General features: G+C 39.0%; 1 protein-coding gene across 7 annotated transcripts in view; it reads left to right on the top strand.

The window, feature by feature from the left end:
- The window catches only part of LOC103464608 (aminoacylase-1A-like), a 55,091-nt gene that overhangs the window by 1,317 nt on the left and 26,122 nt on the right, over positions 1–27,652 (top strand). For 2 of the 7 annotated variants that reach the window (XM_008408831.3, XM_017304811.2), the window contains 13 exons: positions 705–769; positions 860–964; positions 1,058–1,152; positions 1,348–1,424; positions 4,397–4,486; positions 5,178–5,234; positions 5,334–5,407; positions 6,045–6,094; positions 6,331–6,475; positions 6,575–6,643; positions 6,778–6,857; positions 7,302–7,362; positions 7,475–7,971. In XM_008408831.3, coding sequence (XP_008407053.2) covers positions 705–769; positions 860–964; positions 1,058–1,152; positions 1,348–1,424; positions 4,397–4,486; positions 5,178–5,234; positions 5,334–5,407; positions 6,045–6,094; positions 6,331–6,475; positions 6,575–6,643; positions 6,778–6,857; positions 7,302–7,362; positions 7,475–7,639 — 1,133 coding nt within the window. In that variant the 3' untranslated portion in view covers positions 7,640–7,971. Of the gene's footprint in view, positions 1–704; positions 770–859; positions 965–1,057; positions 1,153–1,347; positions 1,425–4,396; positions 4,487–5,177; positions 5,235–5,333; positions 5,408–6,044; positions 6,095–6,330; positions 6,476–6,574; positions 6,644–6,777; positions 6,858–7,301; positions 7,363–7,474; positions 7,972–15,554; positions 16,035–25,759; positions 25,842–27,652 lie in introns of those variants that run through there. The other 5 variants (XM_017304813.2, XM_017304812.2, XM_081607116.1 and 2 more) reach the window with 4 other exon arrangements.

The raw sequence follows: 27,652 nt of genomic DNA, 5'->3' as shown, positions 1-27,652 counted from the left end.
GCATGTCATTTGATGCAGTTTAGTTTGTAAAAATCTGTTCAAAGTTAGGCACATATGGTTTCTTACATACATTGAGATTGTGTAATTTTATATAATGCTTCATGCACTTTTAAAATTAAACTTTTGAAATAAAACACATTTTGTAAAGAAAATACAAAAATGTTATATTTAGATTTGGCAAAAATGACCTAGACAATTGTTGTCATTCAATTTTTAAGTAAAAAACATATTAAATTGAGCAGGTTTTTTCTACATTAAAATGGATAAGCATAAATTTAAGCTTGAATGTAAAAGGCTTTCTTAAAGGTAATAATAATAAAAAAAAGTCAAAGACAAAGTGAAACAAAACATTTGTCTGTTTGTATATTTTACTGTGACTCTAGGAAGCGTTCTTTCTTTAGTGCTATTTCGTACCCCAAAAAGTTATTCATACAGGCAAGCAAGAACATGAAAATGTGCATAAAATAAATAAATGCATACAGTTTAGAAAAATAGTTAGTTTTTGGTGCTGGAGTAAAACGGCGGCCTCAGATACAGAAGATGTTTGTTTTCAACCAGCTGTCTGGGGTTCAGACATTACTCTATGCTGTTTCCCTTTTGCTGTCTCAGTTTTGTGAACAAAAATTGCAGCAACAGAGAATTTGAACATATCTGTTAATGTTAAAACCAGCTGGGTATTTATTTATTTATTTTCCCATTTGTAGATTCTGCTCTGAGGTTCTTGGACAGAATAGCTGAGGAGCTGGAGCTTCCCATGAAAAAGATTGAGGTGATTTACTTTATGAGGTGATGATCAGATGCAAGCAATCTGTGAGCTTGCGACAGATATTTCGTAATTCACCCGTCCATCTGCTCTCAGGTCTGTCCAGGCAGAGTGGTGTCTATCATGACATGGGGAGGGACGAAACCCGCCCTAAAGTCCGTCTTGCTGAACTCCCACACAGATGTTGTACCTGTTTACCAGGTACGAGCTTCACCTCGGTTTTGAGAGTTACTGTCCTGTTATTGCCTGAAACAGATGAGTAAAGAATAGACTTGGTATCAATCTCTTCTCCAGGAGCACTGGAGATACGATGCTTTCAGTGCTATGAAAGATGCTGAGGGTAACATTTTTGCCCGTGGATCTCAGGACATGAAATGTGTGACTATACAGTGGGTATAAAAATAAAAACTGCCTTAATGGCTTTTCTTGTTAAACAGAGTTTTCACTCTAGTGTTGTTGTGATCTTAACGTTTGTTTGTGGGCAGTGAGAACAACTTGTTTAATCACTGAACCTGCTCTCTCGTCTATTCAGACGGTTTCTTTGTCATAATGCGTGCTGAGTTGGGTGTTTGTTGTCTGTGTAGGTACATTCAGGCGGTCAGAAGGCTGAAGGCGCAGGGATGGAAACCATCACGCACTGTGCATTTAATGTTTGTTCCTGGTAAGTTATTTGACTGGGTCCACACTTCGCACAGCAGCTATTCAGGACTTTAGAAGCATGTCATAAAGCGTCTTTCATTGGAAATCATGATGGCGCGCAGGAAGAGCAACAATTAGGAGAATCTAGAGGTTTAGGAGTTAGGGCTGTGTAATAATATCAATTTTGAGATATATATCAATATTTTCTTTCCTAGAAAGAAATCGATATTCATCCGCAAGTATCGTAACATCCAACTGTCACCTTGCTCACTCACTGCTTGCTTCACCAGGAGAGTGATTAGGTCATCAGGCTTAGAGTGATTCCTTCAGATGTTAAGTGTCAAGGTTAAAAAGGTATCAAACTATTCAGAGCAGTGTACTTGGTGCACTTTATTTACTTTACAAATTGTACTGTTTCAATTAAAAGAAACATGTTTTCTCACCACTTCTTTGATTAATTTTGTCCAGCTGTCGACTTTTAAGTCTGTGTCCATGTCCAACCAGAGCCAGGTATTGTGTAGTTGGTGCTTTTAATCAGTTTTCAGTTAAATTAATTCAATACAACTCTATAACAGTCACAAAATGTCACCAAAATCACTCTGTCCCTCTAAAATCTTTCAGAAAACTGCAGAAGTGTATTGAATTGTATTGTTTGCTGAATATCGCAATATAAATAGTATTGTGAGCAGAATATCGTGTATCGTATTGTGAGATTATTGTATCACTGCAGCCCTATTAGGAGTAATGTCAGAAAAAAGCTTTTTGCTCTCCTACCATCACAAACTTCAAAATGATGCTAATTTGTGCTGGAGCTTTATCTGGAAACCTGCAGGTGGACTTGACATGAAACAAAGGATGAATATATGGCAAATCACCTTTTGCCCCCTGTTATCTATGTATAGTAGAGGATGTGTGCTGCTGTGGGCTTGCTTTACTTCTTAAGAACTCAAGGCTTTATGAACACTTTGAAATACCACGGCATTTTACAAAAAAAAAAAAAGCACTCTCTCTGTATATGACTGAGAAATTCAGCTGTAACATGAGCCAAAGCATTTGACTAAATTTGCACCAAAATGAAAAATAGAAAGGATGTTGGCTGAGAAAAGTGCGTAAAAGAAACTAAATAATGCTGTAGAAGAAGACTGTGTAAGTTCTATTAGTAGAAAAGGAGTTGGAGTAAAAACAGCAGAGTAATTAGTATTATTTTTCCTCTTCTGAGTAAATTTACTCAAATTAAAGGTTGAGTGTTTTTCTGTAATGTCCAACATTATAAAATATAATTAACAAATTTACCAGGGAAAACTATAAATGTGGCCAGAGTTGAAACCATCTGAAAAACTCGATGCAGTTGTTTTAAAACTAGTTAATCTTTCAGTAAAAAAAACAAATGTATATACAGGTCCTTCTCAAAAGTTCATTATTTTCCATAATGTAATATACTGTCATATATTTTAGATTCATTGCACACCAACTGAAATATTTCAGGTCTTTTATTGTTTTAATACTGATGATTTTGGCATATAGCTCATGAAAAACCAAAATCCCGTCTCAAAAAATTTGCAAATTTCATCCGGCCAATGAAAGAAAAGTGTTTTAATACCAAAAAAGTCAACCTTCAAATAATTATGTTCAGTTATGCACTCAATACTTGGTCAGGAATCCTTTTGCAGCCTTCAATGCGGCGTGGCATGGAGGCAATCAGCCTGTGACTCTGCTGAGGTGTTATGGAGGCCCAGGTTGCTTCAATAGGCCTTAAGCTCATCCAGAGTTTTGGGTCTTGTGTCTCTCAACCTTTTCTTCACAATATCCCACAGATTCTCAATGGGGTTCAGGTCAGGAGAGTTGGCAGGCCAATTGAGCACAGTAATACCATGGTCAGTAAACCAGTGGTTTTGGCTCTGTGAGCAGGTGCCAGGTTGTGCTGAAAAATGAAATCTTCATCTCCATAAAGCTTTTCAGCAGATGGAGCATGGAGTGCTCCAAAATCTCCTGATAGCTGCTGCATTGACCCTGCCCTTGATAAAACACAGTGGACCAACACCAGCAGCTGACATGGCTCCGCAGATCATCACTGACTGTGGGTACTTGACACTGGACTTCTGGCCTTTTGGCATTTCCTTCTCCCCAGTCTTCATCCAGACTCTGGCACCTTGATTTCCGAATGACATGCAAAATTTGCTTTCATCAGAAAAAAGTACTTTGGACCACTGAGCAACAGTCCAGTGCTGCTTCTCTGTAGAAACCTCTGCCACTGTTTCTGGTTCAACAGTGTCTTGACTTGGGGAATGCGGCACCTGTAGCCCATTTCCTGCACACGCCTGTGCACGGTGGCTCTGGATGTTTCTACTCCAGACTCAGTCCACTGCTTCCGCAGGTCCTCCAAGGTCTGGAATCGGCCCTTCTCCACAATCTTCCTCAGGGTTCGGTCACCTCTTCTCGTTGTGCAGCGTTTTCTGCCACACTTTTTCCTTCCCACAGACTTCCCACTGAGGTGCCTTGATACAGCACTCTGGGTACAGCCTATTCGTCCAGAAATTTTTTTCTGTGTCTTACCCTCTTGTTTGAGGGCGTCAATGATGGCCTTCTGGACAGCAGTCAGGCCAGCAGTCTTACCCATGATTGTGGTTTTGAGTAATGAACCAGGCGGGGAGTTTTTAAAAGCCTCAGGAATCTTTTGCAGGTGTTTAGAGTTAGTTTGTTGATTCAGATGATGAGGTTAACTGCTCGTTCAGAGAACCTTTTCATGATATGCTAATTTTTTGAGACGGGGATTTTGGGTGTTCATGAGGTGTATGCCAAAATCATCAGTATTAAAACAATAAAAGACCTGAAATATTTCAGTTGGTGTGCAATGAAATATATGACAGTTTAATTTTTATCATTACATTATGGAAAATAATGAACTTTATCACAATATGCTAATGTTTTGAGAAGGACCTGTATATATTTGTGTTTAAAACTTTCACAACTCTGACTATGAGATTGTTCTTTCAGATGAAGAAGTTGGAGGCCATAAGGGAATGGAAACGTTTGTGACGCATCCAGAGTTTCAAAAGTTAAACATCGGCTTTGCTCTCGATGAAGGTATCATTGTTATTTTTTATGCATTTCTCATGGCATTATTTATTATTCTAAAAACAAGATATGTCTTTGGATTAAATTAAATTGAGCCCACAGAGAAGTAGTTACGAGAAACATCTGGACTGTAAACGAAGCACACTTGACAACTATTATGCAATAGATGGGATTACATTTTAAGAAGGAATTAACGCAGAGTTATGTTACTATCTGGTCATGTAAGAGATCGAAGTTCTGTAATGCATATCTTCCTTGAAGATTGCTTGATAATCTAAATTGTAAAGCAGGAATTTTAAAAATCTTCGAAGAAATTGCAAGAGTGAGACATCAGGGGTTTGAAAATATAGCATGAGTTTTCTGATTGTTTGGATTTCCACTTTTCTTCTCCATCCCATATTGTAAAGAGATCTGTCAGTCTGTCTGTTGGATCTTATGAGTTTTGTAGAAATAGTTGCCATAAATTCATAATGAACTTATTTAAAACCCTTATCAGAGACGGTATGTGTTCAGTTAAATCTCACCGTCGCAGTGAAAAATGTTTTGTGCCTGAATTTTCTTTTAAGCCGTTTTAAATTAACACATTTTATCTCTCCTTATGTACCACTAGTGTTGCTGCTGCTAGTCTGTACTCTGTAATCTACTTTCTTTGATTTGCTCTTTTCACGCTGATTTTATGTTTCTTGTTTGTGTCGTGGAGGTCTGGCCAATCCTGGTGAGGCTTTCACTGTGTTTTATGGAGAAAGGAACCCCTGGTGTGAGTATGCAACACAAATAAGGATGTAAGGCTCCTGCACGGCTTTCAGTCTTTCTGCCCAAGAATGCAAAGAAAGCCTGATCACTGTCTCCTTTTCAGGGATTACTGTCCGCTGCCCGGGGAGCCCTGGTCATGGCTCTAGGTTTGTGGAAAACACAGCTGCAGAAAAACTTGTGAGATCCTTTCATTTTTCTCCAACATGTTTTTAAAAAAACACGGTCATTCTTTTGCTTAAAATGTTTTGTGCGGCAGTGGTGCAGTTGGTAGAGCTGTTGCCTTGCAGCAAGAAGGTTCTGGGTTTGATTCCCGGCCCCGGTCTTTCTGCCTGGAGTTTGCATGTTCTCCCTGTCCATGCGTGGGTTTTCTCCGGGTACTCCGGTTTCCTCCCACAGTCCAAAAACATGACTGTCAGGTTAATTGGCCTCTCCAAATTGCCCCTAGGTATGAGTGTGTGTATGAATGGTTGTGTGTCCTGTGTGTCTCTGTGTTGTCCTGTGACAGACTGGCGACCTGTCCAGGGTGTACTCCGCCTCTCGCCAGGAACGTTAGCTGGAGATAGGCACCGACCCCACTAAGGGACAAGGGTGTAAAGAAAATGGATGGATGGATGTTTTGTGCGTTGAAGTTTTTTTTTATTTTATTTTTTTTATTAGAACTGATCGTTTTTAATAGTACAAATCACAATCCTTAGCATAAATCAGTTGTGTAAACATAAATCTTCTGCCAAGCTTACCATCAATAAAATCATTGAATCACACATTTTCTCATTTCAAAAACGAATCCGTTTTTATATTTTTGTCTTTGTTGCAGCGACAAGTCATCAACTCTTTTCTGGACTTCAGAGAGAAGGAGAAACACCGGTGAGATAGTTTACATTTCCCTGCTTTAAATTGTCTTTTAGGTGAAAGTCTTTTTTTGTATTTTTTGGGTAAAAGAGTAGGAAGGTGTAATGTACTAGTATTATTAATTATGTTTAGAAATGTTAAAAAAAAAGATACCTCAGGCTGCGGAGTAAAAAAAAGCTGTAAACGTAAACAGCTGCTTTGATGTGTCTGCGTCACTTTAGGTTTCTCACTGCCTTTGTTGTGTCTGCCAGGTTAAACACCAGTGAGTGTTTCACACTGGGAGATGTCACCACTGTGAATATGACCATGGTCAAAGGAGGTGTGGCCTACAACGTCATCCCAGCTGAAATGGATGTCAGCTTCGACTTAAGAATCCCCCCCACAGTAAACCTCCAGGTGCGTAATGCTGCATTATTGACATATAACTCCACAGCGACAAATAACCCTCGTGTTTAATGTAAACTCTAAACGTTAAACGTTCAAACTCCCCGTCAGGAGTTTGAAAAGCAGATCAAGCAGTGGTGTAAAGATGCAGGAGATGATGTCACGTATGAGTTTGCTCAGGTCAGTGAATTTCCTCCAGGTTAGACAAACAATCTACTGAACTTTGTGATCTACTATTGGCTGCTTCTCTCAGCGATCCATTCCTTGCTGGCTTGTTTGGTTTTGTTGGATGAAACTAAATAGTTCCTTTGCAGAAACACATGAACCAGAACGTCACGTCCACAGCTGAGGACGACCGCTGGTGGAGCGCTTTCAGCGCCGCCTGCAAGTCATTGTGAGTACTTTGCAGGTCAGATGTTTACATGTAAATAGACATAGACATACTCATGGGACCCTGTTTTAATGAGAGAAAATGACCAATAAATGCATTCTTATACAAATTAAATTTAACTCTCCTCAAAGTTATTTCAAAAATGCTGAGTTATTGGAATTTGCCTCCGTTTATTGCATCTTCTCTAAGTTTCCTGTAAATCAGTTCTGCTGGCGTACAGTAAATGTGCGACTCTTACCTGCATGCAGTACTCAAGCATATCATTTAGATATTTTCATTTGTATTTTAGTTTTTCTAACGTTTTTCCTTCATGAGTTTTCTCAAATCTGCTGCACTTGCTCATAAATTTCTAGTTCCTGTCTTTTCGAGGAACAGTTTTATTTATTCATCACTGTGCCTGGAAATGCTTTGCATTTGTTATGTATCATACCATCGTCTCCACTGCAGGAATATGACTTTGGAAAAGGAGATATTCCCAGCTGCCACCGACAGCCGTTTCATCAGAGCAGTGAGTATTAAAAAAAAAAACCTGCAGCCTTTTTGTTACCATTTAAAATTACACAATTGAATCAGTCCCTGCCTCTGACCTGTTTTTTATTTTTATTTTTTATCCTCTCCAGGTGGGGATCCCTGCGATTGGCTTTTCTCCGATGAACAGGACCCCCATTCTGCTGCACGATCATAACGAACACCTGAATGAGCGAATCTTCCTGAACGGCATCGGCGTGTACGAGAGGCTCATCCCGGCTCTGGCCGCTGTTCCTGCCTCACCTGATGAGGCTTAGTCAATCTTTAATCCTCTCCGAAACACGTTTCGCTGGCTGTGTGAATATCTAACTTGAGGAATTTGCAGAGATTACCAAAGAATAACATGTGTGATTAAGCCAAACTGAGCACTTAAACTTTGATACTTGTTAATTTTGGATTATTCTCAGGTAGTTTTGAATTACATCAAATTGCATCAGATCCATATCATCCTAAAGAAAAAACATCACCTATTGTGCTAATGATTGTTTTCACTTGTATAACCATTATGTGATGAAGATCACGCATTTATTTAATTCTAAATGATTGTTCGACAAATACAGTCTTGTTTAATAAACAATAGAATAATGAAGGCATTTGTTTGTTTTGTCTTTTACCCAAATCTTTCTGACTTGTTTTCCACAAATGTCAAATTTGACGAGGGCAAACCAAAGCTCTGGATCTCTGAAGCTCTTGCTGAATTACGATGAGTCTCATAGTTGCTTTTCAGATCATGTTATAAGGTTTTCAGCTGAAATAACTTATTGCCCAAATTTACCCTGAAACATCTTAACGGGACGAAGAAAACGAATCAAAGTAATTTGTCCGTGGCTGGCACTGTTGCTTAGGAATGTCGAGATTTAAGTCTGAGCTTTCTGCTATGCTGGAATTATTTGTCTTTGTGAACGTTTTGAAGTAATCCTTGGCAACTTATGTTATGCAATTGTATATTGTGGTGTGTAATGTGGACTTTATTAGGAACATGCTTTCACATTTGTACCTCAAATTCAGTATTGGCAGTGTGTCTAATCAGAGGCCGCATAAATGAGAGGTTTAATTACAATGTCTGTTTATTGCAAGCAGTTAACCTCCACCTGAGGTGCTAATCTGCCTCTGGGACGAAACAGATTTGCAACTACATCAATAAATGATTAAAGCCATCAGTGCTGCCTTTAGTTTGAACACCTCAAAATTAGAGTCCAGTTGGGAGAAAGAGAGAGAGAGAAAAAAAAAGAGTTCAGCCAACACTGTCTTGATAAATTACAGCTATGAACACTAGAGATTGTTAATTTAGTTTACAACACAGAAAAGAGAGTTTAATCTGGGCTTTCACTGTGTGTGGGCACTTTCTGAAGATGTTCAGTACAATAAAATACAGCCAGGGGAACCTAATTTCAAACTGTAGTGTCAGATTCACAGGGTGAAGTGAGCACAAAGAATTAATTCACTTGAATTTGGTAAAATAAATCGACTGGTTTCTTGTTATTGTGTTTAATTTGTTAGCACCTAGATGGAAGGCAGTGAAAGCAGGGAGGCAGAAACATGTTCACATTGTCCTTTGGCAGATGTTTCCACTCACTTAGCTGAAAATACTCCAGGGGGTAAGAAGATATTCATCAGATGAGAAGGTGAGTTTTACACTCAAGTTCCTTTGTTGCTGCAGTCCTAAAGACCCAGGGGCCTGGCACTGCAGCTTCACTTGTTGTGGTGACATGTCATTAGTGCAGGGTGGTTAAAATCAGTGCCTTACAAAATTAATTAATTGTCACTCTAGAGTAAAAACTTCAACATATGTATTGGGATTGGAACAACACAAAGTATTACATTACTGTGACATGGAAGGAAAAGGATAAAACATACATATAAAAGCGTGGGCTCCTACTTTTACTCAACTCTGTTTACTCTGTAATCCATGAGTACAATTCAGTACAATGACCTGGCTTCAGAAGATAACCAAGACGTGGCTGTCCACCTAAACTAACAGAACAGGCATGGAACCCTTTAATCTGCATATCTATCTATATAGACTATAGATTATTACCCTTTTGCCAAATATGATGTTGGCAGCATCATGTTGTGGCGTTAAACTTGAACCTAGTGCATGACCAGAGCTAAAATGGGACTGCTCACTGCGTTTCTGTGTCAGAATGGCCCAGTCAAAGGTCAGACCTCAATCCAATTGATAATCTGTGGTATTGCTTGAACATTGATGTGCACAGATGCTGTTTCTGAGCTTCAGTCATTATAGAAAGAAGAATGGTGAACATTTTCAACTTTTGGATCCATGAAGCTGGTAGAGACGAAGCCAGACTTGCAGCACTAACTGTAAGGTGCTTCTATAACATGTCACAAAGTTAAAAGGCAATAAACTCCTACATTTATAATGATGATAATGCTTATAGGTCCATTATTTTACATTTTAATGTTTCCCTACTAAAATTTCCTTTCATTGGGTCCTGAACACATGCAGTAAAAAGGTTTCATTTGCCCTTCGCTTAAGGTTTTTACTGTCCTTCAGTGAAGTTGTGATGTTTATAACAGGACTCTGAATATGTTGCACAATGTTTCCGTATAGAAGACATTTCCCTGCAAAATGGGTCAGATTTCATCCAGACACAATGAGAATCCTGGCGGATGTGAACAGCATACTGAGAAGGAGAGTTTCACGCTGTGGGAACACTGAGCTCCCGAGCCTTACTGCTGCAGCTCACATCTGACAATACAGGTGTAGAACTTTTTTTTTCTGGTTGTAAAGTTTAACATCATCCAAGTCAAATATCAGCTATTTATCAGGGTTATTAATGTTACATTGTTAAGATGTGGAAGCACGATTGTTGGAAACTGGCAAACTGCTCCCACAGTTTTGACTTGTGTGCTCAAAATAGCTTATAAAAAGGGAATACTTTTTTGAACTGGAAGAATAACAACGGAAAGGGGTGAGAAATAAACAACATATTTGACGTATTGTGTTGTTTACACTTGGTTAAGGTCAGCCTCGTCTTCAGCGCAGCCCTCTATGGATTTGTTCTCCAATTAACCGAGCATGTCTCTCAAAGGGGGGGGGGGCACCGACAGGAAGACTGAGCAGCCAGTAATTAGTCTTCTCTCTCCCCAGGACATGACAGCAGCCTTAACACATGGGGCCGTTGGGGAGATGAATAAAAGCAGAAGTCACATCCTTCCTCCCAGAGGGGGCAGGTGCAGCCATCCTGCCGGCTGTCGAGCATGAGAGCGCCGTGCTGTGCATCGCATTGCTGCTGCTTAGCAGTTTGCAGAGGACATGTTACCTTTGCTGTTAATACGGGAAAACTTTGGCGAATATGGGAAAGCAGAAATGTGCACACTTAAGCGATGACAGTCCTAGCTATTTAAGATGCGTAAACGTTTCTGAAATGGGGCGTCGTCGTTTCCAGCATTAGCATATTCTAATGCTGGAAACACTAGAAAAATCCATTGTTTAATTTATTCTGAAGTGGAGAGAAAATCCAGCATTAATTTTTAAAAGTAACCTTGTGTGTTTTGTGCAGTGGTGGGAAGTAACGAAGTACAAGTACTTCGTTACTGTACTTAAGTAGAGTTTTCGTGTATCTGTACTTTACTTAAGTAGATTTAATAATGGATACTTTCTACTTTTACTCCACTACATTTTACAGTAAGTATCTGTACTTTCTACTTCACTACATTTCTACAAAAGTGTCGCGTTACTCGTTACATCCAAGTCGCGTTGCGCTTTTTGCCCGTTAAAATGTGAAGTTCAGGGATTTAAGGTGGCGCCGTAAAATCCGAGCAATAACGTGACTTAGTGTCTGTTGTCACCCATCGGCTCCACCTTTACTCGCACTCGGAGCTCCAGACATGCGCAGTGGTTTCCTCTGAGCGGGAGGAGATGTTTGTCTATAATATAATAGCGCTGCATAAATTGATATGGCGACATGTAAAATCAGCAGCGCTTCGCTTTCACAGACGGTGGGACTTCGTCCAACTTTTAGCGTCACTTGGAAGTGGAGGTGTTGACTGAGGTGTCGCATATATGGGACAACGCTGTGACCAAAGTCTGCAATATAGTGATATGACATTCAGGAACGATCCGATTCTTCTGGACGGATCTTTACTAAGTCCTAAGGACTGAAGCCTCACTGAGAGCCGTTCTTTGTTCTTGTGTACACTGCGGTAGCTATATATATATATATATATATATATATATATATATATATATATATATATATATATATATATATATATATATATATATATATATATATATATATATATATATATATATAGACATTCATTTAATCGCTGAATAAGTAAAAGTTGAATGTATGAACACAGAGCATGCTCATTGCTCATTGATTGATTTCGTCTCCTGTCATGGTGGCAAACATCGCAGTGGGAGGGAGGATGAAAACAGTCATGATGCTCATTCTGCTTGGTTACTTGTTGCGCCGTTGGACAGTGTTCATAGTTGAACGTTGTGATGTTTCAGTTGTGGTTTCTGACATATGCAATATGGGCAACCGCCCAGGGCGTTATTTTTCTAGGAATAGCAGGAGACCTCTTCGGATTGTAGCACAGCGATGAAAGCAAAACAGAATGAAGTGAGTTTTAATTGATACTGGTTAAATATATTTCAGCTCTAAGTATTTAATATCTAGGTGTTTTTATGGGAATGTGGATCTTTCAGATCAATCTGAAAACCAATTATGATAAACTTAATGTTATTGTGTCATTTAGCGCGGGGCGCTGGTCTTGGTCTTGGGTCCGGTGGTCTTGACTACAACTCTGCTACATGGCTCCTTGGTTGCATGTCCTCCACCCCGCCCGCACCTTCTTTACATCCCCTTTCAGTTGGATTTCTTTCTAAATAAATGTGACTTAGGAAGTTCATGCTATGTTAGGACAGGAGACAAAATGTTTCCATCCCTGAAATTATGATTCATAGAATCACATATCTAAGTCTAAACTGTTACAGAGAATAAACACAATAAGAACATGTTTAATCTGTGGTAATGTTCATTAAAATGGCACATTTCTGATGTATTAAAATTAAATACGATCGGCACACTTAATGATATTAGCGATTAGGTAATGCAGTCAGCGAGTACTTTTACTTTTAATACTTAAGTATTTTTAAAAGCCAGGACTTTTTTACTTTTACTTAAGTAAAATGTTAATGTGGTACTTTGACTTTTACTTAAGTACATTTTTCACTGTGTATTTGTACTTTTACTTAAGTAAATTTTTTGAGTACTTTCTCCACCACTGGTTTTGTGTGTTTTTCAGCCATGTAGTGCTACTTTATAGCACAACTAAATAACTATGTTTCCTTCGGGTGTTATGAAAAAGCTGCATATATCAAATATGATTTAAAAGACTGTAATTTAACGCCTTGAAATTGGGCCCACATGTCTCTGCTCTTTCTGATGCCTTCAGGATGTCATCCCAACATCGCCCCTGTATAAACCCTTTAACAACATTTTTACCGACGTACTGAGAAGTAGCTCACATAATGAGCTCAGCAGATGCGCAGTACCATCAGGTGTTGGCTGATTGCTACTGGCTAGTCTGAAGGAGCTGTGAGGGAGAAGCTTGGATACTTGGAAAGAGCTCAAGGTGGAGCTGTGCCTTGAAGGTGGCACTAGAACCACCCAGGCAATTGGCACAGCTCAGTCCTTTTCTCCAGTTCTCCAAAACGTTGAACATACACTACCTCACAGGTTTTAGGCCCATGATAGACAGTGGAAGATGGTTGATTTTGTGTCTAATGGAGCATTTGTCTTCTGTCTGTTTCATGACAGAGTATAGATTTTTGTTTAAAATTTCGTGGTTTTTCAAAGAGCTGATAATACCATGCAGTCAAACAAGGTTCCCTGTATACTTTGGAGGAAAACAGCTTCAGGTATAGTTATTTTCTGGGACTTGTAAGTGATGCCACTATTTCTAGCACCAGTGTTGCTGTTTGAAATCAATTATTTTTTCATGTAGGAGGTCCTTTTTCCACCGTGGGAATAATTTTGCTTGAATGAAGGTTGATTAAAATTTTAATATGAGAATATGCATTACAGATCCATCACTTACATTTCTCTCCCCAAACATATCACAAAAAAGAGACAGTTACTAATGCCTTTAGAGCACATGAGCAACAGAAAAAAGCCTCACCTTATTAATATGTAGAAAAGAGAGAATGAAATCAGTTTTCAAATCTGTGAAATAAGTTACCGTGCATCCTAAAAAGGATCTCGTTTGGACATCTGCAGGTTTGGCTTCATGCTTGAGGGGGGAGCTGCTAACCCTCACAGATGCTGCAGTTAATAAAAGAACATAAAGAAATTAAATCCTACAGCTGAGTGGCGACTCATTCTGCCATGTTGCTCTGCAGTGTAGCTACAACTGTCCTCTGGCGGTAATTGCAGCTGAAACCTTCTGTGATGGAAACAAGATTCCCCCTTAAACAAGGGATTAATTGTAGTCTGCCAGGCACTGAGGTTTTGCTGGCACCGTACTGAACTACACTGGCCAGCACATTCTCTTGCACTTGTGTATGCGCTCATACTCCCATCCTCCAAGCCTTAGCAAATTAATGATCATGTGGTTGAACAAAGAGAGGATGTTGTTAAACGCTAAAATACATCTGTTACACAGATTATAAACCATCATGATTGCCTTATTTTTCTTATTTACATTTTGCATCACCTGTATGTGTTTTTTATTTTTATTTTTAGCATTTCAATCTTATGTAAGCTTAAGTTCTGAACCTTTAACAAAAATATGCTAGGGTAAATATAAGGTTCAACTCATGTGAACTCTTAAAAAAGTGCAGGCTTTACAAATGGTCCATGAACTTGGCTTTGACTTTCTTCATAAATGAAGACAGTGTGAAACGTGTCGTGGTGATTTTGTCCACTTGAGGTGAAATAATGTTTGAACACAGAATACGTTTACATAGATGAGTGTGTACTTCCTTTTTATCGTGACTAACTATATAAACAAAAGATACATAGCAATAATTAAAAAGTACAAATCTAGAAAAACTGACTGGAATGAGTCACTTAAAATATTTTAAGTCAAATACGGCATGAAACATTTCGAGATGAGAGGAGAGACGTTGTGTGGCGTTTGTTGACTGACGTTGTCCACTGTCCCACCTTTTAGTCGAAGACAATAAATGCAGATGGCAGTTTGTGTAGAAAGTAAAACAAACAAGCAAAAACCAAACAAGAAATAAATGAGTCTGTGGATAGGATCCACGCATAATGAGAACGAAAAGGCAGGTGAGTCCATCATCTGGGCTCAAAATATGATATATTCCTGGGTAAGTAGTGCCCAGGACGACACTGAGATAAGAGAAATTAATTTACGCGGTGTATCTCATACCATTAGTAAAAACACTTGAAAATGAAAAGGAATAAAAAGACATTAAATAATGAATGTAAAAATGAATGTAAACCACCCACAAATATAAATATTTGTTGTTAATGTTTAAAACAGGACACTGTTTTTTCTCAAACGTAATTGTTTTATAGGTGAAATAATCTTAGAAAGCTCTGCATACATTTTTTTACCATAAAGGCCAAACATTGAGTATAAACAAATATTGCGAAATTGGTCTGAGCCTGCTTTAATCTTTATTCAACATGTTTTTTTTTTGTTTTTTTTAAAAACAACAAAAACAACAACATTTGATTACTTTATTTTCTTCCACAACACAACAATATAACGTCCTTAAAATATGACCTGTAATTTAGATGTAGTCTTATAGGTTGTTCTGGTTTGCACGTTTGTTTTCAAACAGTTGCTATTGATTTGCTCATTCATCTCTTTTCATTGTTTAGTGGAAGAAGCGCTGGTGGTCATAGATCCAAAAATATTGCAATGATAAATCCCACGTGGCTCTGCGGAGATAAATAAAGCCAAACAAGATGCTGCTGCTGCTGCTACTGCTCTGTTGCCTGGTGAGCGTGAGCGCGCACGGGTGACGGAGAAACAGAGAGGAGAGAGAGAGAGAGAGAGAGAGAGAGAGAGAGAGAGAGAGAGTGTCGTGAACGCGCCAGCCTATGTGTTGGTTGGAGTGTTTTCGTGTGTGTGCGCGCGTGTGTGTGCGAGAGAGAGAGAGAGAGAGAGAGAGAGAGATGTCGTGAACGCGCCAGCCTATGTGTTGGTTGGAGTGTTTTCGTGTGTGTGCGCGCGTGTGTGTGCGAGAGAGAGAGAGAGAGAGAGAGAGTGTGTGTGTGTGTATGTGTGAGTGGGAGCAGAAGCAAAGACTCTGCAGTGTCTTGGCAGCTGCAGCAGTGCATCTCCCACCACCGTCCACGATGCCTCCACGGATGATACCCGCCTCCTCCGCCTTCACCTGACCGCAGAAAGACATGGTGTCGTCGGGAAACTGATCCGGACGTTCACACTTGCTCGCTGTCTGCATGCCCCCCCCGCCCACCTCCTTCCCTTCCGACACCCCCCAGGAGTCAGTCAGGAGACCTTCTTCCACGCACCCAAAGCCGTGTGGCGAGAATTTTATTTTATTGCCTTTCTTTTATGGAAAATGGCGATAGGAAACAAACCTCGCAGCATCGTCTGCTTAATATCAGTCCAAGTCCTCCTGATTTTCAGCGCATCGTGGCCTGGAGCAGAGGGTCTCACATTCCCACAGCAATACACGTAAGTAAGCCTGACTGGGAAAGGCAGCGTCTGACATGAGACAACTTTGAGCTTCACCACTCAAAGAGATGCAACTCTGTCACTCTTCTTGGTTTTCTGCTGTTACATAATTGCACGGTGTGTTGTTGGTGACTTCCACTAATGTACACGCAGTGCTCTGAAAGGTGTTGTCCACACCGTGGCTCAGCACACAGCAGAGATCATTTTTAATCACCATTTGCAGGAATGTGTGAGCAACAAGATGCCAGGCATGCAGACAAAACTCATAAAGTCGGTTTATTAAGTTTGATCTAGTTTAGTTTAATCTTTCCCGTGATTTATCTTCCTTATTACCATAAGATGAGAGATAGCTTTGATTATTGGCTGATCTGAAGCTCTTCTGGCATTTAGCCTCCTGCTAGAGTTTAAAATATTCCTGATAAAACCATTTTAGTTAAGTCCGGGAGATGCCGTTTTGATTGATTTCGATTCCGAGACAAAACTTAGATTTTGTGCAGCTGTTAAACTTAAAAAGAAATGTGGAAAGCACATTTTTCATTATGTTGCTTGATCTAAAAGCTTTTCGATACTCAAGAAAGATGTGTTTTTCCTCCCCACTTCCTGCTGAAAACTGCTCCCGGAAGACCATTCCCCTGTTTTCTTCCCTTTTTGCCAAAAGTCAGCCTCTGCTCTTCGTTCCCTACCTCATCACCGTTGAGTGCAGCTGGGGGCTCGCTTTGGACCGCAGTTCTCTGTCGGCCCTCCTCCAGGCTCAACATTCGGGCAGCTCTGGAGAGAGGAAATGAGCAGATGGTCAACTCATCTTCAGGGTTCCTGGTGAAGGATTTCTGGCCAATCACCACTGGAGATCCGAGGTGTATTTACCAATTAGAACAGGGGGCTGTAAATCCTGAGGTTGTTGGCGACTGACGGTGTGTGTGAGAGTTTTATGATGTATTAGGGTGTTGGAAATAGTGTGTAGTCACGGCTTTCTCTTCCTGTGATGGTTTTTCTGCTGAGTGCTCTAAAACAGCTACATAGCCCTGCACCCAGGGTGTCTTCATGTAAGCTAAATGAAGCAGAGCTGCTTCTCTAAAGATCCACTATCCCTGCACATAGATAGATAGATAGATAGATAGATAGATAGATAGATAGATAGATAGATAGATAGATAGATAGATAGATAGATAGATAGATAGATAGATAGATAGATAGATAGATAGATAGATAGATAGATAGAGCAAGCTGTGACTTTATTTTTAGGGTTGTGCTGTGGAAGGTGAACCTCTGCCCCAATTTTCAATATGCTGACTACTCCCAAGACTGCCTCGTGGAGCATCTGTCTTCCCAGTAGCTCTGACCAGATTCTGCTGGTCAGAGACCAGTGGACTTTTTCATTCACTCGTTCAGAAAGCCAGAGATGCTGAGTGCAATACTAATACTTCTCCACAACTTTCTATTAAACCGACTGCTGTGTTTCTTGGTCTTCATGATGCTGTTTGTTCAATAATGTTCTCTGATAAACCAGTAAGGAATCCAGATTTATACTGGGATTAAATAACACACAGGTGGACACTGAAAGACTTCTGAGGGGTTATAGTTTATTTGAGGGAATCAGTGGACACATATGAATATTTTTGAATGAATGTGGTAATAATTAGATTTAGAAATTGTTTATGTGTAACCTATTTTTCAATATTATATCTAATACTGTACAATGAAGATAGATGACAGACAATGTACTCATTTGCATTAATTAAAAAAATCTCTTTCATAATGTTGTTAAAACTATACATAATAATGTATGAATCTGCTAAGCCTCATTAGGAGTTGTTGTGACTCAGGTTGTTCCAATAATTGCAAGGCAGGAGCTTTTTGTTGAAATCAGATGTTTTAATTAGAATAAATTAGTTGCGATACCAGGATTTAATACATTTTCTTAATCTGGTGGAAATGTAGCATTTAGTTCCTATGTCCCTCAAGACCGAGGGCAGCAGCACATTAGAAACAAAAAGTGACTGTGTTTTTTTTTTAGAGTGGGCCACTTTTAAAAAAGTTATTGCAACAAACACTACGACCACCACAAACAAGATTCAAAACTCCTTTGTTTTGTGTTCTGGAGTGGAGATAAGGATTCCCCATTAATGATAATGACTGTGAGCCGTAGAGAGATCACGGTTCTGTTGAGAGACAGTCTGGAGAGATAGAAGGATGCTCTGAAAAGAAGAGGTGTGAAAGTCAATAGAAACAAGACAAATATATTTGTGCTTGAATTATTGAGCATGAAGATGAAGGATTTTAATTGTCGAAAGTGGATGAGTTCAAGTACTTGAGGTCGACCATTCAAAACAAAAGGCACTTCACAAAAAAAGGTAGAAGAGAAGAATCCAAACAGGCTAAAAGAAGTAATAGACGGATGAATGTCAGAGATAATTTATTAAAGAAAGATAGCAGCATCAGTGGAAGAATACTTTTTCAAAATGATAGTCATACTTGCTATGAAATATGACAAACCTGGAGTGAGGAAGCACTGATCCACTCTTTTCACTTTCTATACCGATACAGATACCTGAGGTTTAGTATCGTCCGAAATCGATCGAATACAGAGAAACAGTGCAGTGAAGGAAACTACACACAGAGAGACATTTAATGAGATGCTGGATTAAAGAATAGTTTGCTGCTGGAGTCCGAAAATAGAAAGACCATCTGCAGGGGTTGGTTTCAAAAAGCATTGTGCTCATCGAATAACTTATAATAATATTAATTTCCCAAAATATTAGAAACCCAAATGCCAGATGTAGCTGGAGGTAGGGCTACTTCTGTCTGATTACTAAAATGCCTTTACAATAAGAACTAAAATTATGTCACATTTACAAATGAAGCTGTTTTAGATACTGAGTTTTTACACATGTTGCATGCCTGCTAAAATAACCCACTTGTAGGTTTTACAATGATATTACTTAAGTACAAAATATGCGATGAAGGTGTGATATTCAACACTGAAATGTTTTCAATTTTATTGATGACTTGCATAAAGATTTTTTTTCATTAAATTCAGTAAGATCTCCACTTTAGTTTTATCCCTATATATGCTTTCAAAGTTTTAACTGTGCGGTTCATTCATGTTCACAACCAGATCTCTATCGCATTTTATTCATAGAAAATAGGAAAAAAAAGAGATTATTTCTATTTTTGGACTATATACCCAGCCTCTGTGATCTGCCTCTATTGTAAAAAGCTTTATATTTAAAATGTTAAAAAGATAATATCAGAATATTTTGAGCATATAATTGTGCTTTGTGCAGTTTTACAGTCAAGTTCAGACAAAAAATTCCAGTGTACAAACTAAATAAAATAGGTGACATTTTAACATTAACATTTAAGGTAAGGTAATTATTTTTTTTTTTTATAAGTAAATCGGCTGCAAGATGTTGTCACAAGGCACAGAGTGGAGAACTCTTATGCAAGACTCAACAAAGTGGCATAAATTCACAAAGGCAGAGACAAGTCCAAAAATACAAGCTGGGTCACAACGACATGAGCACAGCGCTAGGATTACAACAAAGAATTTGAGATGAAGATGAACGGCTAAGCGTGAGTTGGCAGATTGAGGTATAAATAGACAAACAAAGGAAGACAATGAGACATTGGTGGATATCATTACGGTACGGCAGAGGCTGATAGCAGGTGGGAATCACAGGAGGTAAAGTTGTCTGGAACGAAACAGGAAATTAGTGCCAAAATCAAACAGGAAGTTGAAAAAAAAACAGACACACAACCGCAAAACACCTCAGCAACACAGCTGGACATGACAGATGTGTATTACTGATTCGGTTTTACTTGAGTATAGGGTTTACCTCCAATCTCAAAGATATGGTATTGGAAGAAAATATAAATTAAAATAAAATGTAAAGCTGTAACTTTCATTTATTTGATGTTATCTTTGAATAGGACCAAATAAAAGCCAATAAAGCTCAAAGTACCAGAGGAGCTGTCAGTAAAAGTAAGCAACAACTTGTGGTGGACGTGGCAATTTGCAAGTTTCCAGGAAAAAAAATGAAATATTGCAAACATTCCTGTCATTTTTTTTTTTTTCACAGGTAGCACCTGCCTTCAATCATTTCAATGAAATACACCATGAAAAACAATCAGATCCAGCCCTGGTGCTTTTATTTTTTTGAAGTAATGTGACCAGAAGTTATTACATAATCCTGTAGATAATATATGCATGTTTGAACTGTGCAAACTACTTCCAGGCTTAAGATGTGCTGTATTATCTCACCCTCCAAAGGTCATAGCAGACTCAGCAGATGCAATGTATCATTAAAATAAGCTTGTGTTCATGCAAGAAATCACTTTATCATAGAGTGGATAGGTTTGTTTACATGCCTGGTGCATCTTCTTCTTCTCACTCGGCTTTTCCCTTCAGGGGTCGCCACAGCAAATCATCTGTCTTCATTTAGTCCTCTGCATCCTCTGCCCTCACACCAACTAACTTCATGTCCTCTTACGCCTGCTGCAAGTTTGGCTAAAATGCAGCCAGCAAGCTTCTTTCTGGTGGTGCAATTGTGCTGGAAATATTTTATTTGCAGACTTCGGGGCCTGTAGCACCAACTCTGTAAACATCACAGCCTTCCTGAGTACTGTCCACCCCTTTAAGACTGCAGTGCACCCATTTTCTTATGGCTGTTTCACAAAGCTTTAATCATCTTAAACCAGTTCCTTGAGCATAATAAGCTCACTTTACCCTCAGTCTGTTAAGAGTACCTTTGAGCTGCGGTGGAGTGGGAGATTTATACCAGGGACATGCAGCTGACAAATTATTCTCACACCTCTTTCAGTCTGTGCCATCTAGAATTAATGCAGTTCTGGAAAAAAAGAGATCCAACTCAGTACTAACCTGCACAGTTAATAAATTAAATAAAAGCATACATAATAAAGTGGCTGATGAGGGTATATATTCACACTGTTTGACTGCAAAATAACGTTGGTATGAGGTCTTGTGCTAATATGAGTTCTCTATGTGACTCGCATGTACTCTAATTCACATTTTGCATGTTCAGAGGCATATCAGAAGTGTAGCAATTACAACTGGCTTCTTCTTTCTTAAATCTATTATTTATTACCCATCATTGAACTGTTCATTTTTATGTAACTCTTGCAGTTCAAAATATTGTCAGGAACCTCTGTTGGCCCCTGGGCTTTTATGCATTATAAATCAAGGCCTCACTCAATAACGTGAACACCTCTCTGCAGCGTGACATGGAGTAGACCCACAGTTCTGCTCGCATGTCTTTTAATGAGCATCACACCTGAAAATAACAGCGCTATCTGAAAATGTTTAAAAGCCGGTCGGAGAGGTTCCACAGATGTCTGGATTTGGATTAGAAAACAGTCACTTATTATTTACTGAATGTTTTGATTTGATCAGCTAGTGTGGGCTGCACTTTCTTTGATCAACACTTAACAACTAATCCTCATTATGACTGGGATGTTTTTTTTTTTTTTTTTTAAGTGTTATCCAGAAAATATTCAGTTTTGCTTCATATTGTGTTGCGAGGCGAAGGGAATGTTTTCAGCTGCAGATCTTTTTAGAGCATTTCTTGTTATTTTTCTCCTGCTGCCTCAGTCGCCTCAAGCTGAAGATCATTTCACTTTTAAATCGGGCACTGCGAAGACGTTCAGCTGCATCTTCACAATGAGCATTGAGAGAGAGAGAGAGTTAAAAAAAAAATCCTAGGTTGAGTTTCACAATACTCTCCTAATTTTGTCCTTTTTCACAAAGAATGTAAAAAACAAACAAACACTGTAATAGAGCAAGTCTTTTCATGATCTGATCTGAACTTTTGTGTTGCAGTTCAGCTAGAATAGAAAATGAGAGGAGGGATGATTTGTAACATTCAAACGGCTGTATCTTTCTGTGGAGTTAGGCAGCAGAGAGAAGATTTGTGCCTCGTCTCACAGTAGGAACAAGCCCAGCAAGGCATTAATCCGTTATGTTGTCTTGTAACTCTGCTCCAAGCTGTCTGACTGATAATGAATCCACTCTCTGGGCACTTAAAGCAGCCAGGGAGATTCTCTGGCCATGCAGCTGCGCTTCCTGACTGAACTATCATATAGTAAAAAGCTCAACTATGTTCAGTTCTGTTAGGAAAAAAAGGTCTAAACTGTGGAAGAGACCATCATTAGGAGTTCTTCACCTGTACCGCTGCAGGACCCAACATTCTCCATAATTGTGTTTTTGTTGAGGACAGAATGACAGAATCTGTCTTTTAAAACGTCTTTGTGTTTCCTCTGCCTCTTCATGGCTCACACCTCAAGATGATGTTAAATATAAAAGACGTGATTTCTTACACTGCAGGATTGTTCTGATTTGATGTGTAAAATGTGTGGGTTGCTTTGAAATTGCAGGCCACTGTAAGAAGTGCTGGTGCTCCTGCCTTATATATGAAGACGACACAAATGAGCTGTGTGCATAAACCAAATGAGAGAGAATCTACTGAGTATTTTATGACTTTGTGTTTACAGATCCATGTTGGAAAAGTTTGAAATGGAATTTCTTTCATAACCTTGTCCAAACCTTAGCTGCCTTTTGCTGCAGCTGCAGTTGCAAATCTTTTGATTCTTGTCTTGTAAAGCTTTGCTCACAGATAGTGAATCTTTTTTTTTTTGGTCCATTTGCAATGTTCCCACATATATTTAATAGGATTTAGTTCTAGACTTTGACTAGGCCATTCTAACACACAAATACATTTTGTTTTATGCCATTCCATGGCGGCTCTAGCTATACTCTCTTTTATATAGTCACCCAGTTGAGCTTATATTGCTTACAACTTGCCCAAAATACAATGCCGGTCTATTACCAAACATCATAAGATGTGCGGCCATCACCCTGTGTTTTTTTTAATTTTTTATACTGGATTCTTATGCCAAATTAAAGAAGTGTTTGATTTGAGAAACCTGTAATGTATTATTATTATTTCTTTTTATCATTTTGTTTTCTGTGAACCTTTTCAGTGCTATGATTTTTACTGGTCTCATTTGGATATCTTAAAGCACTTTATAAATCAATAAATTATTGAAGATGCTCTGTGTTGTTGCAAATGGACTGAATTTAGACAGTGCTTTTGTAGTCCTACTGACTAATTAAAGCACTTTTCACTAGAGCCACATTTACCCAGACATCATTTCTAAACACACACACACGCACGCATTCTTACAGTAGACAACTTGGCGTTAGGGACACATAAACATGCTACAGAGGAGTCGAGCAGCATTTCAATGGCAAGACGTCTACTCTTCCTATCGAGCCACAGGCGACCCAGCAGCAAGTTCCATACTTTTGTCCATAGAAAAATAAATTGGCCTTCCACAACTATAGATTACCAAAATAGCACTCCAGGAACGGATGTCACATTGCCAGGGTGAGTCATAGGTTGGGCTTCACTTTTTCTGATAGGTTGGCAGACTATATGTACGGCGCTGCCAGTATTTTCAGACCTCTTGGGTGCCATGTGGCATTTAATGAGAAATATTTTCCATCTGGACGCCATAAATGTATAACTGGGTGGGTGATGCAGTGTGTGTTGTCCTTGTGAGATGTTCATGAGTCTCTACAAGATCTTATTTCAACCAATCACTGGTTGGTTTCCTGAGTCAGTTGAGCTTTTTTCCAACACGGGTTTGTATAGTGTACTGACGAGTAGCCAATTTATGAGTAAACAACTCAAACCTCAACAATTTTATGCTACATTTTGCATGCAAACACTCACAAGGTTTGATTTAGAGTGGTCTATGAAACTAATATGGTTGTTTTACTACTCTGAGAAACCTTACATGCAAACTCCTCAAACCCATGACTTCCAACAAAATACTTCACTGTGATTTTTTACACCAATGAATGTCTGTTTTAAATTATGTTCTCCATACAAATTCATAAAAGAGTAAAGACAGTGTTATGAAGTTTACATCTCTTTCATATTAAGGTGAATCTGTAGGGCATGTTGTTAAGTTTTGAGTTGCTTTACATGTCACAAATCCTCTCTGATTGGCCAAACTGAGATTTCTGTCTTCACGTTTTTAACAAGAATTCACTCTACCCCCAAGTTAGAAATAACAAAGCCATTGTTTTAAGACATTCGGGCCCCAGCTTTTCCTTTTATTGAACATTTTTGGTGGATTCAGATTTCCTCCATTTTTGGTTGCTTCTCTCTGTAGGAAATAGCAGGAATCCTTCGTTATTGCAGAATTTTTTCTTTTTACCTCATGAACTCCTTTTTGCACATTTAACCATGATAACACACCTCATCTGTTTTTGCACCTCGTTTGTTTTTACCTCATATTTTGAATCAAACATTCTTAAATATCAAAGACACCCCAAGTAAATAAATCAGTTTTTAAATAATTTCATTCATCAGGGCAAAATAAACCATGATAACTCCATGTGAAAACTGAAGAGTTTTTGCAACCCTTCGGAGCAGCAAATGTTGTCAATCATTTCTGATAATTTCAGCAATGAATCTGTTATGTTGGTGTAGAGAGGATGAAACAAGGGCATGCCACAGTATTTCAGTCAGACAGAATTTTCAATTTAATCAAATCCAAAACTTTCATTTCTGTTTTGAGAGGTGAACTTGGTGAGCTGTATTTATGGTTACATAAATTACAGCAAGTTGTTCTGGATTTGAACAGCAAAGCAACCTTAGAGCACCTCACTGCTACCGCCAAGTGTGTCAGGATGCACACCTCCCACAAATTTCTACTTTCGTCCGATAAGTTCATATTTTCCTGAAAAGACTTGGAGATTGCTAACTGGCTAAGGGAAGACTTTTTTTATTCATGCATATAGTTTAGTGGGGTTTTAGTAAGTAAAGTTATAAAAATTCCTTCAAGTGGGCTGCACAGTGGCGCAGTTGGTAGAGCTGTTGCCTTGCAGCAAGAAGGTTCTGGGTTCGATTCCCGGCCCTGGTCTTTCTGCATGGAGTTTGCATGTTCTCCCTGTGCATGTGTGGGTTTTCTCTGGGTACTCCGGTTTTCTCCCACAGTCCAAAAACATGACTGTCAGGTTAATTGGTTAATTGGCCTCTCCAAATTGCCCCTAGGTGTGAGTGTGTGTGCATGGTTGTTTGTCCTGTGTGTTACTGTGTTGCCCTGCGACAGACTGGTGACCTGTCCAGGGTGACCTGCCTCTCGCCCGGAACGTTAGCTGGAGATGGGCACCAGCAACCCTCCCGACCCCACTGAGGGACAAGGGTGTAAGAAAATGGATGGATGGATGGAAATTCCTTCTGCTGTTTTCTGACTTGTAATTTACTCATAAATCAATAATTTATTTTACTCTCATAAATATTAATTGCTTATTAATTGTTTCATGAGCAGCAGCTTTATTTATAAAGCACTTCAACACAAGCCACATCAGTGATACTTTAGATAAAAGAAAACATCAGACACATTGACAAAGCAACACACTTCTGTCTTCATATTGCAGCTGCATATTTTTAGTGCCTAAATCGAGACTCTGAAATGGGCTACAGCATTAAAATCTACTTCTCTGAAGGCATTTGCAAAGTTTCGATTTGGGTAAATGAAGCACATTTAAAAAAAATGTGTTTGTGCATCAGTCGTCATGTGTTACTGCTTGTGCTGATCCGTCTCTTGTCATTCCTGGGAGCCACCAACACACGTGTATCCAGTTAATCAGTTTTTCTTCTGCAGTGTGAAAGTCAGCGTCTGATGTTTATCCACAGGATAATGCACTGGGCCAGGCGGATCCAGCAGGAGATTGACAGAGCCTTTCAGCACATCACTGGAGTTCAGCAGCTGAAAGGGGTGAGTGTGTGTGGTTTCGATTCTTACTTATTACTGAGCGGCATAAACTCAGCACAACCGTGAATCCATTAAGCTCCAGAGCTGCATCTGAATAGCTGCATTAAATACAAAAAAAAAATAATTACATTCTTACTTATTTATTTATTGTTTTCACGAGTGCATTTCTAGCCCATCTTGCAGAGCCACAAACGGCCAATTGCAACAACTTTCTTTTACATCTACGGTAGTCTCACATTTCTCGTCAGCAGCTTGGAATATTTTAGCTGCTTTCAGATTAAAGGCTTTGTTTTTCAGGTGCAGCCAAATCTTGCTGACATTGTGTTTATTGTTTTCATTAATTACCACTCTTGCACAAATTTATGCAACGCTACAGTGATGACTGGACGCACGCCTACAGTGGTTAGATTTAGAATATTTGGCACTGTCCTTCATGATGTTTTGAGCTTATTAACTCCTACAGTCAAGCTTAGCAAATCAGACATTTTCCTTCTGCAAGCCCCCCCATCAGAAGTAGCTACTCTTTAACATCTGCATGTAATGCATGTTGACATTGCATCATAGTAAACCGATTCCTAAACCTTCTTATCCTCTAAATTGATTTCAGATTTTAATGGTGTTAACTACCAGACATTTCCTGGAAATCAGACAGCTTTAGTAGCTCATAAAATGACCACATTTCATAACAGTCAGAATATGATTGCTATGGATCTTTCCAGCTTTATTGGGACATCAGTGACTTTTTGCTTCAAGACCAGTTTTACTGCCAATACTCCCCTGTCCATTGAAGAATAAAAAAAAAGACAAAGTATGGGTTAAAACCTCCTAATGCTTTAATTTAAGACAACCACCACAACGTCATATAGATCCCGGATGATCCTGCAGGACCTTTGAGAGTTCGCCGTGTGCGACTGATTTTAGTATGCATACAACTCTTGTGATAATATTGCAGTGGTTCAGTAAGACGGGAGCATATTTGGGAATGCATAACAGTAGTTTTGGGTTTTCCAAGGTATATGTCCAAGCAAGTTGGTTTAGTCATCGCAGAAAAAGAAACAGTAGTTGCCCCGTTGGCCTCAGGCCAGGTTTACAGTCTCTTCATGCTCGCACTGAGGTGGCAACACTCAGTCGCCAAATTTACTGTAATGTTTTTGGCACTTCAGCACCAAGTCCTGCCACTACTCTGGCTGCAACAAAGACAGTCTCTTCAAGCAGCTGAGTCATACAATAGATGCTCTCATACAAAGGAAACAAGTATGCCATATGCATGTCTCTTGAATATAGGGATCTTTGCATCAGCGTCTGTAGCTAGTGGGATAAGAAGTAATGAGCATTGTAATATTTTATGGTTATAAAAGGACTCATAAAATAATGGTAAACTTGTAAGCTGATTTTATATATGTTAGAAACTTTGTATCCCATAAATTATACGCTTTCAAAGTGTAGTCTGAATTTTATCTATATATTAAGTTAACCTTTGGAGGAATAATAACACATCTGTCCTCTAATCAGTGTTTTCTCTCCAAAGGATAAGAAAAATAACACAAATCTTGTCTATTTTTGTAGTTAAAGCATTATTTGAAATAATAGTCGGGAAAATGGTTCGAGCATTGCTAGAAATACATTCCCCATTTTTTTATTTATTTTATTTTTTTTACTATAAATCTGCAGCTAAAGTCCCAGCTGGTGCTTACTCAGTTATTTAACATTTTCTGTATTGCACCTGATGGCGACGGTGGGGGCAGTTAAGGGGAAATGCCAACAAACAGAATCAGAGATCATAAGCAGGAGGCCAGAGAGCCGTGCTCTGGAGA

This window comes from Poecilia reticulata, chromosome 5 (genome assembly GCF_904066995.2).
Source record: "Poecilia reticulata chromosome 5, P_reticulata-male-v2, whole genome shotgun sequence".
NCBI lineage: Eukaryota > Metazoa > Chordata > Actinopteri > Cyprinodontiformes > Poeciliidae > Poecilia > Poecilia reticulata.
The sequence above is the reverse complement of the archived record's forward strand: the minus strand, read 5'-3'. Positions and strand labels throughout refer to the sequence as shown.